Source organism: Peromyscus maniculatus, chromosome 10 (assembly GCF_049852395.1).
Source record: "Peromyscus maniculatus bairdii isolate BWxNUB_F1_BW_parent chromosome 10, HU_Pman_BW_mat_3.1, whole genome shotgun sequence".
Lineage (NCBI taxonomy): Eukaryota > Metazoa > Chordata > Mammalia > Rodentia > Cricetidae > Peromyscus > Peromyscus maniculatus.
Window position 1 is genome coordinate 64930883 of NC_134861.1, and position 17828 is coordinate 64948710.

Genomic DNA, 17828 nt, shown 5'->3' on the forward strand with positions numbered 1-17828 from the left:
CAACTTGAGAGGATCAGTTTTCTCTTCCACCATTTAGATTCCAGGAATTGAACTCAGGTTATCAAGATTGCAAGCAAATGTCCTGACCTACTAAGCCATCTTGATGTCTCTCAGATGAAATCATCTTAAGTGATAAAGTGGCGATAAGGTTGGGCTATTTGGATCCTTGCTCAAACTTTTCAAAATACACAAATTTACAGAGATTGTGAATCAAATTGTAACTTCCACTCATTATGAGGATTAAAAACATAAATTTTCAGTTCATAATGAAACATCACCTGTGTTTGCAACAATTTTAAATCTGGGATTTATTGGGTGAAGGCAGCAAGTGGGGATGATAGGCTCCACACACACTGCTTCTGTGTAGACTACTGTGCTTGTTTACAAAGCTCCCTGATGGAATTTAGCTAAATGATGATGTCTGCACATAGTCTGAAGCCCAGCAATTCATAGATATAGAGTCAAAATTTTTCACATGGTCAGATGAAGGCATCATGACCCAAATCAATTACAGATGATGATGTAACATGCAACAATTCAAAACAATCTCTTAGATGGGTACATGAAAACAAAGAAATCATTTTTAAAGCACTTAATTTGATAGAAAACAAAAGCCAATTACCAATATAAGCAAGACAAACTAAATAGACATTCATTTTTCAAGCACCTATTTAAAAGTGAAGATTACCGTTAAACTTGTACACACACACGAGAAAATTATTTGTGTAAAATGAAGTGATGAAGGCTTAATGGTATAAAATGTGAAAATACTGATAGACATGAGAATTTCTCATACGTGTAACAATGAACACTCTGTGGGTATAGAGGGATTGGCTGGGTTTAAAGATCTACTTCACGATTATCTAGTGATGTGGATTATACACATGAACCAAATCCCATAACTTGACACTGTTGTGAGCTGAGGCATAAAGGGATCCAGGAAGTGTACTGAGGATTTTATTTTGAGTGCCTTGAATAATGTTGTGTGTAGCTCCAAAACTACAGAGGAGATTATGGGCTCTGAAATCTTTGCCAATCAGCCCCTCCCTAGGCAACTCGATTTTAAACATACGAAAATATAGCCTTCTCAACTAGTGTAATGTGTGACTCTACAACATTATTTCTAGCTTTATTTAGCTAGAATGGAATTTGTTATGTAACTAGCCTCTGAAGAATATAAGAAATTTGAAAAATATTGCTTTTCTCAATTTTGATTTTTTTGTTTGTTTATTTGGTTGGTTGGTTTTGTTTTGCTTGTTTGTTTGTTTGTTTGTTTGTTTGTTTGTTTTACCAGACAGTTTCTCTATGTAACAGTTCTGGCTATCTTGGTACTCATTTTGTAGACCAGGCTGGCCTGGAACTCACAGAGATCCACTTGCCTCTGCCTCCTAAGTGCTGAGATTAAGAAGAGCATGTGCCACCACAGCATAGCTCTAGATAATTTTTTGATAGGATAAACATCTTGAAACCATTGCAGTCATTTGCTAAGGCTGATGAAGCAAAGCACCCTAAATGAAGTGGCCTGAATAATACAAATTCACAATGCTGAATGTTGAAGTCTGTAACTGAAGTGTTAATATGTTTGGATCATCCTGAAAACCATAGGGAACATTCACCCGACTCTTCTCTCCCAGTTCTGGTGCTTTTTGGCCAGTGTTGGCTTTCTTTGATTGTAAATGCAGGACAAATATCTCTGCCCTCATGCTCAGTTGTCATCCCTCCTGTGCTTACATAACTATCTTTAATCTCTGTTCAAATTTCCCCTTTGGACATGGATACTGATCAGTGAGAGCCCATTCTAGTGACCTCAGTTTACTAGATTCCCTCTGTAAAGTCACCATGGCAAGATAAGGTACAGAACAAGAAGAACATGTGATCATGATCCCGGCTCCAACATATCTTCTTGAGAAGTTATGATTCAATCCATAAAACAATGCATGCAGTGTAGCAAAAAGAAAAAAAACTTCCATTGGTCCCAAGAGTATAGTGACTGTGCTGAAACTGTGGCTAAATATCTTCCTTTTTCATGTCTAGCAAACACTGGATACGAGTGAGCCTCACGAGTATGAATGTTAAGTACCAAAGTATTACGATAATAAATATGGTTTAGTAGCAGCAGCTATAATCCAGACAGCTTGAAAGAACTGTTTATTTTACAATCCAAAAATTCTCATACAGCATGAGAGAACTAAATATCATAATGGTTCTAGCATCTATTAGACTGATATGTTCATCAATTTAGCAGGGGAAGAAAAGCAGCAAACACACTAAGCTGCAAAATAGGCTTCCAGGCATATTTATTCTCGAATGCACTTGTTGATAGTATTGATAACTTTAGCAAGGTACTTCCTTCTGCTGTATGGCAAACATCTATGGCCACTGTCACAAGGCAGGCTAAAGTAACCCATTATAGATCTACAGACTAAAAGGAAGGTGTGGTGGTATTGTGTTCCCCAAAATATTGTGCACCCTAATAAACTTATCTGGGGTCAGAGAACAGAACAGTCACTAGATACAGAGGCTAGAAAATGGTGGCACTCACACCTTTAATCCTAGTCTTCTGGAGGCATGGATCTCTTTGAGTTCAAGGCCTCACTGGAAATAGTCAACCATGGTGACTCACACCTTTAAACCCAGGAAGTGAAGGCAGGAAGCAGAAAGGTATATAAGGCATGAGAACCAGAAACTAGAAGCCTTTGGCTGGTTAAGCTTTAGGCTTTTGAGCAGCAGTTCAGCTGAGATCCATTCGGATGAGGACTCAGAGGCTTCCAGTCTGAGGAAACAGGATCAGCTGAGGAATTGGCAAGGTGAGGTGGCTGAAGCTTGTTCTGCTTCTCTGATCTTCCAGCATTCACCCCAATAACTGGCTTTGGGTTTGTTTTTATTAATAAGACCTGTTAAGATTCGTGCTACAGGAAGGGGTTAACTGGAAACCATTGCTGATTCTAATTTAAACTTTTTGTTGTAGCTGCTATTTTGTTTTTTTTGTTTTGTTTTGTTTTTTTGTTTTTTGTTTTTTTTTTGAGTCGGGGTTTCTCTATGTAGCCCTGGCTGTCTTGGAACTCACTCTGCAGACCAGGCTGGCCTCAAACTCACAGAGACCCACCTGCCTCTGTATCTTCAGTGTTGGGATTAAAGGCATGTGCCATCATCGCCCAGCTCTAATTTAATCTTAATTATAAGGTACTTGCCAAAGATAACTAGGAAAATCTTCACCTTAATTTGACATTGGAATTTGTTCCTGAGTAATAAATAGTGTCTCTTGGAATGATGGCAGAAATCTGGACTCTCAAATAGATTTTACTTTTGTTAATTGTAAAGTTTCTCATAAAAAATAGGTGAAATTCAGAGGCAAGAAAGATTATCACTAGGGAAAAAAATCCCTTCATATTGCTCTAAATTTTTATCAGAAGGACAGACATGCCTTATTCAGGAACATATACTGACCATCAAATAGTCACTCTTCAGTGGACACATTTGTAGTTGTCTACAATCACATAATGAATTACATTGATACTTGCCCAAAACATGCTTATTTGTATAAACATATGCTTGCATGCATGTGTACACACACACATACACACAAGCACACATGCATACACATATACAAACACTGTCATGTCTAGACTCATGACCAAAAATTAATAAGGGACAAAGTCAGTTTTCAGCCATGAGCAGAGACTTCACACAAGGCCATCATATTTGTTAATTGCATATTTTCTTGATGGGGGAATGTCTTTCTGTATGCTGTGAAAATATGTTGCTCTGATTGGTTGATAAATAAAGCCTTTTGACATATGGCAAGGCAAGTAGAAAATCCAAACAGATAGAGAGGAGGAGAAAGACAGAGCAGAAGAGATGCTGCCAGATGCTGCCATGAGAAGCAAGATATAAAAGTATCGGTAAACCACAAGCCATGTAGAAAAGTATAGAAATGGATTAATTTAAGATATAAGAAGTAGGTAACAAGAAGCCTGCCATGGCCATAGTTTAAAAAATAATATTAGCCTTGGTGTGTTTATTTGGGTCTGAGCAACAGCAGGACTGGTGAGTGAAAAAGATTTATCCTGACCGCGGGCCAGGTGAAACACAGAAAAACTTTCAGCTACATTTACTCATTGTGGTGATTTGAAGGAGCATGGCCCCCAAAGGCTCATATATGAATACTTGGCCCCCAGTTTGGTAGAACTGTTTGGAAAGGACTAGGAGGTGTGGCCTTAGTGGAGGAGATGTCACTGGAAATGTACTTGGAGGTTTTAAAACCCCATGTCATTCCCAATTATTCTCTCTCTGTCTCTGTCTCTCTCTCTCTGTGTTTCTCTCTATCTGTCTCTGTCTCTTTCTGTCTCTCTCTCTCACTCTCTGTCTGTCTGTCTGTCTCTCCCTACTTGCCAATAAGTATTTAAGCTTTCACGTAGTGCTCTGATGCCATGCATACCTGCCTGCCTGCTACCATGCTTCCTGTCATGATGCTTATGGACTCTAACCCTCTAGAACTGTGAGCCCAATCAAATGTTTGCTTTTATAGGTAGGCTGGGTTGTGGTGTTTTGTCACAGCAATACAAAAATAACTAGGACACTTAGTGTGCTAGTCACATGGCATGCATCCTAAAGACAAGTAGAACATATGATACAGACTTATATTCCATGGCCCTAGTCATAAGGGGCAGGATATTTATTCATTAATATTTACTATTATATCTCCAGCATCTGGCAGCTTTATAACACTGATCAAGGAATTCATGAATGCCTTGATGAAATAAGAAGACTAAATATTAGGTAAGATTAAATACCTTAAAATCCATCTACTGAATTTCTCTTGATTCAATAGGTCTTATATTTCTGAATTTTCAAGCCTTTAAAAGAGATAATGCATGAAAGGCTGCAACTCTTCAGGAACTGTTTTGGTGGTAAAAATAAACCCAGAAAATAAACTCTGCACATTTCCATTTAGAAGTGGCAGTTGGACACATCAAAACAGGAAGATATACCCTATTGTTATTCAACACAAATTATTTGGCATATATTACTTATAACAGTCTATGGTGGTAAGAGAAGAAAGATACATTTCTATAATCATTTGCCCTAAGAACTGAGATACAGAAAAATAAAGGAACACAAATTAAGATATATACATGTATATGTATGTGTATATATATATGAGAGAGAAAGAGATATATGAAAATGAACACTTTATGTTCACAGTCTTTGACTGTCAGTTCTTTCATTTATTACAAATAAAAATCAACATGAAAGACTCATTTGTCCCCAAACCTATACAGAGTTGAAACCAACGATTCACAACCACCATAAGAACATCCTCCACCATCACTGTACAGTTACCATGGAAGTCACTCCCTTATCAAAAATGGAAGCTTCTGTGGAATTGAATTTCTGAATCTTTTTCCTGCACCTGCAAAGAGAAGTGCTATCTGCAGCCTTTACCAACTGGAAGAAACGAGGTCATAATGTTAGAGAATTATCCCTGAAAGGCTGCCAGCTTTTCTGTGCTTTCTTCAAATACCTGGATTTCAGCAACCAGAAAGCTTATAATCAGAATGTGTCAGAGAGTTTCAATAGGAACTGATTGAGTTGACAGCTCATTGCTCTCCCAGAATTGAAAATATATATATTTAAATCTAAAATACAGTCTTAAATTTTGGCCAAATGCCTAAACGCATGGCAGTGCTTGAGTCCAAATGTTTCTTGAATGAAACCATTGACAACTGAAGCTGAAAACTCCCAAGAAAAATGTAAATAAAGAACGTGTGTAAGATGTGTCTCATAGATTGAGGCAATTTTCTTGAAAACTAGTGCTTGTGCATTTTGTTTGTGAGCCATAGACTTTAATGGCTGAGCTATCTCTTCAGCCCAAAATGAGTGCTTTTAATAATTATATAAAACTTGACCACCTGGGGCCTGGCTGTGGATCTCTGCATCCAGTTCCCTCAGTCATTGGATGAGGTTTCTAGCACAACAATTAGGGTGTTTGGCCATCCTATCACCAGAGTAGGTCAGTTTGGGCTTTCTCTTGACCATTGCTAGTAGTCTATTGTGGAGGTATCTTTGTGGACTTCTGTGGACCTCTCTAGCACTTTGCTTCTTCCTATTCTCATGTGGTCTTCATTTATCATGGTCTCTTATTCCTTGTTCTCCCTCTCTGTTCTTAATTCAGCTGGGATCTCCCGCTCCCCTAAGCTCTCTTTCCATCGACCCTTGCCCTTCATTACCCTACTCACATCTAGGTTGTTCATGTAGATCTCATCCATTTCTCTGTCATTGGGTGATCCCTGTGTCTTTCTTGGGGTCCTGTTTTCTAGGTAGCCTCCCTGGAGTTGTGAGTAGCAGTCTAATCATCTTTGTTTTATATCTAGTATCCTCCTATGAGTGAGTACATACTATGTTTGTCTTTCTGAGTCTGGGTTACCTCAATCTGGATGATTTTCTAGATCCATCCATTTGCCTGCAAATCTCATGATGACATTGGTTTTCTAGAGATCCATGGCCAGGCCCCAGGTCGAGCTCCAGGAGTCCAATTGGCAAGAAAGAGGAGGGTTTGTATGAGCAAGAATTGTTGAGACCAAGATTGGAAAAAGCACAGGGATAAATAGCCAAACTAATGGAAACACATGAACTATGAACCAATAGCTAAGGAGCTCCCAACTGGATCAGGCCCTCTGGACAAGTGAGACAGCTGATTAGTTTAATCTGTTTGGGAGGCATCCAGACACTGAGACTGGGACCTGTCCTTAGTGCATGAACTGGCTGTTTGGAACCTGGGGCTTATACAGGGACACTCGGATCTGCCTGGGAGGAGGTGACTGGACCTGCCTGGACTGAATCTACCAGGTTGTACTCAATCCCCAGGGGAGTCTTTGCCCTGGAGATGGGAATGAGGGGTGGGCTGGGGGGAATGTGGGGGGGGGGGCAGAGAAAACAAGGGAATCAGTGGCTGATATGTAAAATTAAATTAAATTATAAAATTAAAAAAATAAACTTGACCAGTACTAGAACTAGGTCTAGAATAATGTATTTTTCTCAGGCACAATAGACAGTCAACTAGAATAAAGTTTTTTAGTAGAATGGTGCAATTATGTTTTCAATAGTAGATGAGGACTTTAAAAGTAAAGCTCATTAATGACGGCAGAACTTTCCCAGGTGGTTTTGAATACCCATTGCTTTCTATCTTCTACAGAACAATTGTGTTACTAAACATTTTTTTTTTCAGATAAAGGAGATTGGCTACATACATCAGGGCTCTTACCTTAAAGAATGGCAATAGCTGGTACTTATTGAGCATTTTATTTATGCCTGATATGATTATGTGTTTTATGTTGCTTATTTAATTTAACCATTATAACAAATCTATAAAGTGGATATATCTGTTTTCCTCACATTCCCTTCAGAAGCAAAAATAAACTGCTTTTCCAATATCTAAAATCCAGAGCCAGTAGTTTTCAAAGAATCTATGAAATATTAAATCATTCATACTGTCAAGAATTTACTCTTCATGGCCAACAGCTTCTAGCATTGCCTCTGACTAAACAGTACTAATTGCCTTGTTCTGTGAATTATAAAATATACAATTAGAGAAATGAAATGGAAAGCACTAATGTATAAAACCCATAATCAAAATTTTTGCTACTATAAAGAGTGAAAATATTGACGCAACCCAACTAAGGGGTAAAATCACAGACTATTCTGGTTACTGAACTCAACATTATATTTCTTATATCCTTTGGTTGTGTTGTACTTCTTTGCATTCCTGTAGAAACATCTGTAATATGATAATGGTTGCAATGTGGTAGGAATATCATTCTAAGTGCTGGCAAAGTGTTGCACTAGTGTTACCTAGTGACTAAGCACAAAATTAATAAGCATCCTATTGTATGGCATCCAAATGAGTACTATTATTGTCATCTACATATCTTTGTTTACTCTCAAAATAAAATTAAAAGGTATCAGCAAAATTGATGTTGCCATATTTATCATTAAACAACAGCTTTTAAGTGCCATTTAGAAACTGAGTTGAGCTGGTTGGTGGTGGCACACACCTTTAATCCCAGCACTGGGGAGGCAGAGGCAGGTGGATCTCTGTGAGTTCAAGGTCAGCCTGGTCTCCAAAGCGAGTTTGAGGAAAGGCACAAAGCTACACAGAGAAACCCTGTCTCAAAAAACCAAAAAAAAGGAAAAGAAACTGAGTTGGGTGCAATGTAGAGTTTGGCTCCATACATTTGCAAATAGGATCAACACAAACAGATATTTTCTGATTCTAATTTCCACTAAAACTAAATTTTTAATAGTTTACTTGAAATGTATTTGTGTTTTGCCTGAATGTGTATATTTATGCTACATGCAGTTCCTGATGCCTGTAGATGCTAGAAGAGGACATTGAAACCACTATAATTTGAGTACAGGTTGTTGTAAGCCACCACATGTGTGCTGGAGACTAAATCCCAGTCTTCTCCAAGAACAACAAGTGCTCATAAGAAATGAGCTATCTCTCTAACCTCACACGGAAACTACTATTTTATCTGTCATGTGTAGTGGGTATCCTTGCATGGTGATTTGAATGAGAATGCCCCCCATAAGTTCAGGTGTTTGAATACCTGCTGCCTAGTTAATGGCACTATTTGGATAGGATTTAGAGTTGTGACATTACTGGAAGAAGTATGTCACTGAGGTCAGGCTTTGAGTTTTAAAAGACACACACTGTTGCCAGTTCACTTTCTCTGCTTCCTCCTTGAAGTTCAAGATATGAGACCTCAGCTTCCAATCCATCAGCCATGCTTTCTTGCTGTTTGCTGCCATACTTCCTGGCAGTGACAGCCTTCTATCCCTCCAGAACCATAAATAAAAAAGTAGTCCTTCTTCCTATAAGTTACCTTGGTCGTGGTTTCTACTGCAGTAATAGAAATGTAACTGATACACCTTGTGTGTTTACAGTTCTAACAACTCAGTGTACAAGATCTTCCTAATTTGTCCCACAGTCAACATTTTATTTATTTTCACTTTATAGTACAATGTATTTATAGTACTTTACAGTACTTATGAAATTATTTCCACTTCTTGCTACTATACTAGGCATCACCATCATAACATAATTCACACTTACATAAAGTTGTATATGATCATCTTAAATGCAAGGTTTCTTCTTATCCAAATTTGTGTGTGTGTGTGTGTGTGTGTGTGTGTGTGTGTGTGTGCACAGACAGTGGTGTTTCTTGCTAGGTGCTCAATGAATGCACTCTAAAATGAAAGGAAACTAAATCCCAAACTAAGTAACTATCTTAATGGAATCTCTAACATCTCCAGCTCATTCTCTAATCTACACAGTCTTTCAGACTCCAGACATTTATTAAATCCTTAAATACTGGTGTTGGCCATTTTATTGAGGGTTAAGAACACAAAACTGTGACCATAATAAAAGAAAGCTGTATGCAAAACCAACATAAAAACAGATGATCATATATGTAAGAAACTCAATTTTAGACCTACAGCTACCATACAATGAAACAACAGAGAAGGGAAGACACCCCATGTGCAACAAGGGTCCACTCCACATTATATGACTATGAGACTGGAAGATATAATAAGAAGCCAATAATCAAGAAATATGTTTGTAAGGAACACAAAGTCGGTACCGAATAGGTCATGGGTTTTTTTGTTGTTGTTGTTGAAATGCAAACTGTATCTATATCTGTACAGTACTAGACACTTCTATGGGGCTGCAGCTTTAACTCAGGTAGAGTATTTGTCTCTTTTGTGGAAGTCTTTGAAGAAAGAATGGGGAGGAGGGGATAAGTGAGAGGTGAGAGAGGAAGGGAGGAGGAGAAAGCAGAGGATGAGTGGGAAGGAAGAAGGGAGGAGAGAGACTGAGATAAGGGGTGGGGAGGGACCGAAGGGGAGAAAATTTAAAAAAGAAAAAAGCACAGTTGATTGTTGTGACTCATGTCTATAACACCAACACTACAGAGATATAAAGAGGGGCAGGAGGATTAGTGTAAGTTTGAGGCCAGCCTGGGCTACGTAGAGAGCCCCAGGTCAGCTTGAGATATATAATGCAGACTCTGTCTAAAACTAAATGGGGAAAAGGTAAGAAGAAAAGCAAAGAAATACTTTGTAGGTCTCTGGTTGCTATGCGGAGCGAATACTGTGAGGTCTGAGAAAAGAAGGTCTCAAAAATTCTACCTGTGTTTAAATCCACAGTTAAGGTGAATTTGAAACACTGCTTCCAAAGAATTTCAGATTCTTGATGTAGCTCCATGTTTCACATTTCCAAACTACTGAAAGTCACTCTCAATACCCAGCATGTATTTGGAGCCTTTTAAATCTAATTATACCAGATACATAATTTAATGGGATTAACCAGTATTTAAAAATAAGAAGCAGCTATGTAATAAACACATAATTCATTCTGCCACTTTCTGAGAAAGTGTGTTCTATTTACAGAGGTAAAAATTAATTTCTTGATTGATCATTATTTAAATGTGTGATTTGTCAAACATGTAGGTATTACTGGTTTAGAAATATATGTATTACTGCCCCCCATAGTGTTAAAGAAAGAAAAACATGTTACTTTAACTTTAAGAACACTATACACATGTGTATACCCTTAATAAATAAAACAAACCTTTCAGCAAGAGACACAAAATACCTATTAATTATATTTTAAGGAGATCTTGCACAAGCTAAAAATTATTACCATCACACATATTAGTTAGCTCTTCACACCATACTTTTTTTCACTTGTAGATTGAAATTCTGAGAACTCAATAAACATTGAAATATATTTTCTTCTTTATATGTTTTAAGTACAGACCTAACCTTGGGTATTAGCTGACCTCTCCACAACTGTGTTCCAATTGAAGCACTGGGAAGCCTATGTCCAGCTCAAGAAATGTTACAGGAAGAATTGTATATAAAACATCATATAACCAAGTGTATAGTCCTGGAGGTACATTGTATAAAGCACTCACTACATAACCAAGTGCATAGTAATTGTTCCTTTTACTATGTAAAAGTCTGTTTGGGAAAAGTCAACTTTACCCTAAAGTTTCAGGGAACAGCAAAGCAGGAAGTAAAAGTCCTCACACTGAGAAAGAAGATAACTTTAGAGAGAAAACTATGCCACAAATAAGAGTTCAGAGCTCCTATACAGCAGCCAGGACCACATCACACAGCTTCCCAACTTTTTGCATCCCAATGATTTTCCACTTTTTCTCTGCTTCATTGTTGAAACTACCTCTACCTATGACAGACACTCATGGTTCAAGCAACATAGGGGGCCCAAAACTCAAAGTACTGATGCCAAGAAAAGAATGTATGTACACAATGCTCACTGTGAGGAGCAAAAGAAACATACAGTGCTAGTTTGAAGCACCACTGATCTACTTAGCACATTCCAGCATACACCTGTCTACAGCCTTTTCCATACAGCACAGAATGCCTCTTATCCTGTCTTGCTGTTTAAAAAAGCTACTATTCCAGGACCCGGTACCACTGCCTAGATGCCTCCCAAACAGATCAAGCCAATCGACTGTCTCACCTATTCAGAGGGCTCGTTGCATGAGTTAGCTGTTTGAAACCTGGGACTTATGCAGGGACGCTTGGCTCAATCTGGGAGGAGGGGACTGGACCTGCCTGGACTGAGTCTATCAGGTTGATCCCAGTCCTCTGGGGAGACCTTGATCTGGAGGAGGTGGGAATGGGGGGTGGGCTGGGGGAAAGGGGAGGGGGACAGGAAGGGAGAGAACAAGGGAATCTGTGGCTATTATGTAGAACTGAATAATACTGTAAAATAAAATAAAATATAAAAAAAAGCTACTATTCCACTTACCAAGCGCCTGCCCCTCCCCCAAATACAGAAAACCCAATAAATCATTCTGTTTTTCCCAAGAAAGGTCAAGCTGTCTTCGGTATTTGAGGAGTAATAAGAAGATTTATCACAAAGGTGTAAGAATTATTATGTTTAAAAGTCTTTGTAAACAATGAATTAAGAATGAGAATAGGTGAAAAACTGTCCTTGTAACGCAATGAGGCTGGTATTTAATGTCTAATAGCCTGCCTATTATCTTGTGGATCTGAACCCACTTATCGTAAGTACAAGGTTGGTATATGTAAGAAAAACATTGCTGAAGTTTCAAGTCCTAGCAAGAATCACTAAAACACTTTTTAATCCTGAATCAGAAGTCAGTGGTGATGGTTTTGACCCAGACAAACTAAAATATGATGGGAACATCTAGGTGACTTGGTCTGAGGAAAGCAGTATTTAAATACTCACTACAAACTTATGAAAATTTGATGTGCTGTTCTTGAAGTAAATTTTCTAATTAACCACTCAATTCACTATAATTCCTATAATAAACAAAAAATTACTGTTGACAAAGAAATAAACTATTAGAATAGCACCAACCGGCATTTTTGAGTCAAATTCTGATGTTAGAAGTACTTCACATGGACTCTCAAATTCCATAAAACTGGAAGTATGACAGCCTCCATTATACAGGTAGGGGGACACTAATACAAAAACAAGTAAATAATTTGCCCCGCTCCCACATTTAGTAAAATGGTGGTGTCTGCCATCCTCTTTCCTTCTTTGGAAATTTTGGATTGATAGTGAGCACTAAATTCAATGCCCCTGTTTTAACTGCTACTTTGTCACTTTTAGGGCAGTATCAAACCACGAAGTTCATTAGCAACCTAAATTCAAAAGATTTGTTAAAATATCTGACACATGACACTAAGTAAAAGTATGCTATACACTTTGAGGAAAGAATCGTGTCGAAGAGGTAGTAAATATACGTAAGTGAAGAGGCTATTTTCTGCATCAAAACATGAGTAGACAATCAGGTCATCCAATAATTTGGATCATACGACTATCATTAATAAATATTTCCAATAGAGACCTTTCGAGAAAAGCAGTAACATTCTGGCATTACCAGACTGAACAGAACAGAAATAGAACAACAACAAAAAAAAATAAATTAGAATATACCTTTACTTACAAACAATGGAGAGAAATCAAATTCAAAATATTTTTTGCAGATAGAATGTAGCTGTTCAAAACACAGATTAATAAGTGCTTACTAATATTTAAGATAAATTTTATATCCAGAAAAATGACAAATATATTTGGTGGATCAGTGACTGGATTTCAACTTCGAGAATAAAAACTTTACTCTTGAGTTATGAATTTTTGTCACTAAATTGGGATAATCCATGAAGATGATCAATTTCTGGGGCTGTTATGAGTAAATCTCAGAACTCACTAGGAAAGTAACACTCAAGAAGTGGCAATTTTCACAACATGAAAATTAGATTTTTATTTAATGTTACCTCTAGTTTCAAATGTGCAACATACACTAAATTTCATTTAATTTTCAAGTTACCTTCTTAATTAAATGAACAGTTTCCAACTTCAAGTAGCTATTGTATGGCATTGTTTTACCCCCAGTTTACAAACTGTATTTTCCTTTTTCAGTGGACAGTACAAGGAGGGAAAAAAGGGAGACCAAAGTTGTGAGACATTGCTGAGATTTAAGAGACTTAACTCCACAAAGACATCACTCACACTCAGGCAGGCATGCTGAGAAGTGTCTAGAATCCCAGCCTTGAGAGTCAGGAGGCCAGCCTGAACCTGTCTGTGCAAGACCCTGTCCTGAAAACCACCTCCATCATTCTATCCGGAGCTTGCTGCTTTGTCCCTTACTACTGTAGTTGAAAACAAAATCATGAAGTGCCCTCATGTTTATATCTTCTGTAAGAGAAAACACTAACCTTGTAAAATTTAAAAGTTCAGTTCCCATCATTGCCCGAAATGGTTGGAAGGATATCCTGGACAAAATGACTGAGAGGCTTCATACATTCAAAATTCTGCTAAGTGTCTCAGTGACAGGGAGTGCTTTATTTACCTTTAAATATTTTAATTGCTTAATGTAGATTGAAGAGATGCCAGTTTTACACAAACAAGGAAGTATTAATTTCCCTTTTGTGCTTGCCCAAATACCAGTATTTTTTACTGTGTAACAAAGAGTTTTTGTTGTAATAAAGACACTGAGCCAGGCCTGGGGCAGCAGCCTTTTGAGGACAGCATTCAGAAGGAAGAGGGAGAAGGGCTGAGAACTCAAGGCCTGTGTGGTCTGTGTAGGAAGACCTTCATAAATGATAAATACATAAGCAATGGATGGGGATTTTATTTATCACTTCACTGGATATTTATTTGCTGTTCTGCAGAAGGGCTTTCCTCAGGACCTCCAACACTGTCTCAAAAGGTCATCTAACTTTCAGAAGTAATGTGTTGTCACTCTACTTTCAAGGTTACCAAAAAAAATGAATAAATAAATAAATAATACCCTCACTGAACCACTGAACCACTTTCCAATCAATCCTGCACCTGTGTAAGGAGAGGCTCCTTCCACCCTCTAGTCAAGTGTAGAAAATTATTCATTTTTGCTTTGCAATTGAGAGCTACTTAGCAAAGCAAACACAACGCAAGCTAGGCTACTTCCGTTATAGGCTTTTAGTGCTGTCTCCAGCCCACTGAAAACACACACACACACACACACACACACACACACACACACACACACACACACACGGTTTTAAAGCTTCTCGTATCTTGCCAAACAAAAACGCTGGCCAAATAATTTCCTGTGGCCGTCCCTACTTGAGTTTTACTTTGTCCACCTTGGAATCTTAGCCCCACTGAAGACAAACCCACAACCACCTGCATGTTAAGACTGTGGTGTTCCATTGGGGTTTTGAACTCAACAGGGCCCCCTCTGGAAAACGCATGAAAAGCATCTCGCCAAAGAATTTTCATAGACTCTCCCTCTTTTAGAAACTATTACCTTGCAAAGTTGATTCAACACTCTGCCCCTTTACACACACACACACACACACACACACACACACACGCACGCACGCACGCACGCACACACATGCATGCAAGCGCGCATGCACAAGCACACGCACATGCATTCAGAAGCCATAACTCATCTCTCCCCTCTGACCCCTGTCCAAAACATCGGACACTTGCATTGGAGGTAAGCGACAAAGGAAAACCTATCTTGTTACTAGCTAATGGAGACTATGTTACATTAGCAGCCCTCATGTGCTAGCTCCTAAGAGGAGGCGATCTAGACGTACAGTCACCATCTCTTGAGTTGCCCCCTTCCAAAACCACATGCAACTGGAGCTCTTGCGCGGGAACACACCACAGGAGATAATCCTGGCATGGCATGCGCTGCGCTGTCTCCATGCCAGTTCTCCAGGCTCAAATAAACTGAAGCCCTAAACTCACATCTCATCAGATAAGAGGAGGATGACCTACAGGCACAGACAGTGCTCTCTCTCTCCTCTTAACCCTGTGCATTGGAGGGTGACCAGGGCATCCTGGAGCTAGGCGGGGCAAGAGGACTGGATCAATAAGTTCAGGAAGAGAACCTGAATCCAGGAATGCGGGAGGACCCAAGGCTTACTCTGCACTGTTTCAAGGGATGCTGGAGGGAGACCTGCTGATACAGATTAGCAGGCTCACCGCCAGGGCACTCCTGAAAGGAACGTCCCTTCCTGGACACAGCGGGGCTCCTCCCGCATCAAGGCGGCGATGGTGGAGAAAGGGTGTGAGATGCATAGGTAGGTAGGTTGCTAACTTACGGAAGAAGATGTACTCGGTATAACTGCTCCAGATCTTGTCGTCTCGGTACTGGTTGACAAAGGCGGCGGTGCCAGAGGAGTTGCACGCCACCATGTGGAAGCCGGCCTCAGACAGTCGATCGAACGCCTGCTCCAAGTAGGTGAACTTGAGGTAGAAGCGGGACGTGTACTTCTCAGGCTGCCGGTCAGGGTCGCGACTCTCATTAAGAGTGTCCCCAAAGACCTCTTTGGCCAAGGCTATGCGCCCGCACACCATGATGCGCGCCACACGCCTGAACTTGGCATCTGCCTGGTTGTCGCGCACTGTAGTGTAGGAGCCACGGTAGCCCAGGGTGAGGAAGCCAGAGCGCTTGTCCGGAGCGCTGCTGCCCCCGACAACGCCACTGACACCGTGCGCTCCAGAGCCCGAGGGCGCGCCGCCGGCCGCCGCCCCACGCAGCAGCAGTGCGTCGCTGCTGCCCTGGGAAACGTTGTCCTCCAGGTCGCTCTGGCAGCCCTCGTCGTTGAGCGAGTTCTGCTTGGTGACCTTGGGCGACAGCAGCTTGACCAGGTCGGTGAGCTGGAAGAACTCTGCCTCGCGCAGGAGCCGCTCCTTCTCGGGGAAGTGCTCGGGCAGCGCCAGCTGCTTGTCGCGCAGGTAATCCAGAACGTACCGAAAGAGGAAGCCGTCGCGGTCGATGAAGAAGCGCGCGCGGCTGTCCCTGGGCAACTCGCCCCGGCGCCGAGCGCCGCCCCGGGGGCTAGAGGGCGAGAACATGCTGGCCAGAGTGCTGTCCGGGACGCTGAGCAGCGTCGAGTGCTTGGTCACATAGACCTGGCCGCCAACATTCAGCTCCACTACCTCGGGGAAGGGCGACGGAGCGCAGGGCCCCGGGGCGCCGGCCAGAGGAGCGCCAGGAGAACTGGACGCGGACACCATCTCGCTGATGGGGAGGATGGTGCTGCCGCCGCTGCCCGTGTCCTTCAGAGCCATGGTCCCTGCCGCCGGCCAGGTAACCCAGGCGAGCGGCACGGCGTGCTTCCCAGAACCTCGAGGCCCCCTGTCCTCGGTGTGCGCCCGGGCACTCTTGCACTCTCGGACTGGCCGGCACGGTCCTCCGGATACCCGGACAGGCTCAGGGTTCCGGGCAGCAGCGGCGTCGGCAGCGCCCGAGCTCCATCGGGCAGAGAAGCTCTGGAATGGAGCACCGCGGGCACTGCTGCTCCTTTGGGGCGACCGGCTGCAAGTGTGCTAGAGACTTGGAGAGGTTCGGGGGCTGCGCGCGGCTCTCCGAGGGGGCGGGCAGGAGGCGGGGCTCGAGCAAAGAAAACTCACCCCCGGCTGCTGGCGAGCTAGCGCGCCCCAGCCAGGAGCGCCGGCGCCGGCGCTAACTACTCGCAGCCCAGGAGGTGGCACTGACGTCAAGCCCCGAACCGGGACTGGAGCCACAGCTGTCATTTAAAGGGATAGGCTCTGGGGCTGGCGGAGAGGCTCCTGAGCTAGGGAGCCTGGGTGAGGGCAGAACCAAAAGGAGAGGCCGGAGGGTGATGAAACCAAAGGAAACATCAAAAAGAAACATCAAAAATCGAGCGAAAGTGGACTGCAACTCATCTTTTCATCAGAGTCTCGTTTATTTTCTCTCCCTTTTCCTCCCTCTCCATCCATTCTTCCGAATCTTCCCCCTCCGAGTTCACCTTGACAAAAGTAGTTTGACTGTCTAGAAGGCTACGATATTATCAATATTGGCATGTGGGCTGTGTTTGCAAAAAGGCTGTGAGTGAGGCAGAGTTGAATCACAGCTAGTGGCTTTTTAAATGATATATATTTTTTTAAATGAAGGGCAAACTCCCCTCTACCCGTCTACTGAGAACAAATGGCGTGACTGACCCTTTAACTGATGTGCTACACACAGTTAGGGTTTAAAGGTCTTAAGTTTGATTCCATTTCATAAAGGCAATAAAGGACTGTGTGTAACAAAGCTACTCTTTTCTACCACATTTGCAAAAGTTGGCGCATGGCTACTCCCTGCTTATGGAAGAGAGAGACTGAGGGACAGGATGTGTTCCTTTGCCTGATCTTAATCTCTTGATCCATCCTTCTGTTAATTTATTTCCCATGCAGCTTCTCAGGGCAAGAGAATGGCTTATACTTTGTTATCTTCCTCACTCTAGTAGTCTGCTCACAAATA

General features: G+C 41.3%; 1 protein-coding gene across 1 annotated transcript in view; it reads right to left on the reverse strand.

The window, feature by feature from the left end:
- The window catches only part of Kctd8 (potassium channel tetramerization domain containing 8), a 244792-nt gene extending 227778 nt beyond the window's left edge, over window positions 1-17014 (reverse strand). Inside the window, exon 1 of the mRNA XM_006979666.4 lies at window positions 15661-17014. Within this exon, the coding sequence (XP_006979728.2) occupies window positions 15661-16633 (973 nt within the window). The 5' untranslated portion in view covers window positions 16634-17014. The remainder of the gene's footprint in view (window positions 1-15660) is intronic.
- Window positions 17015-17828: the final 814 nt, after the last annotated feature.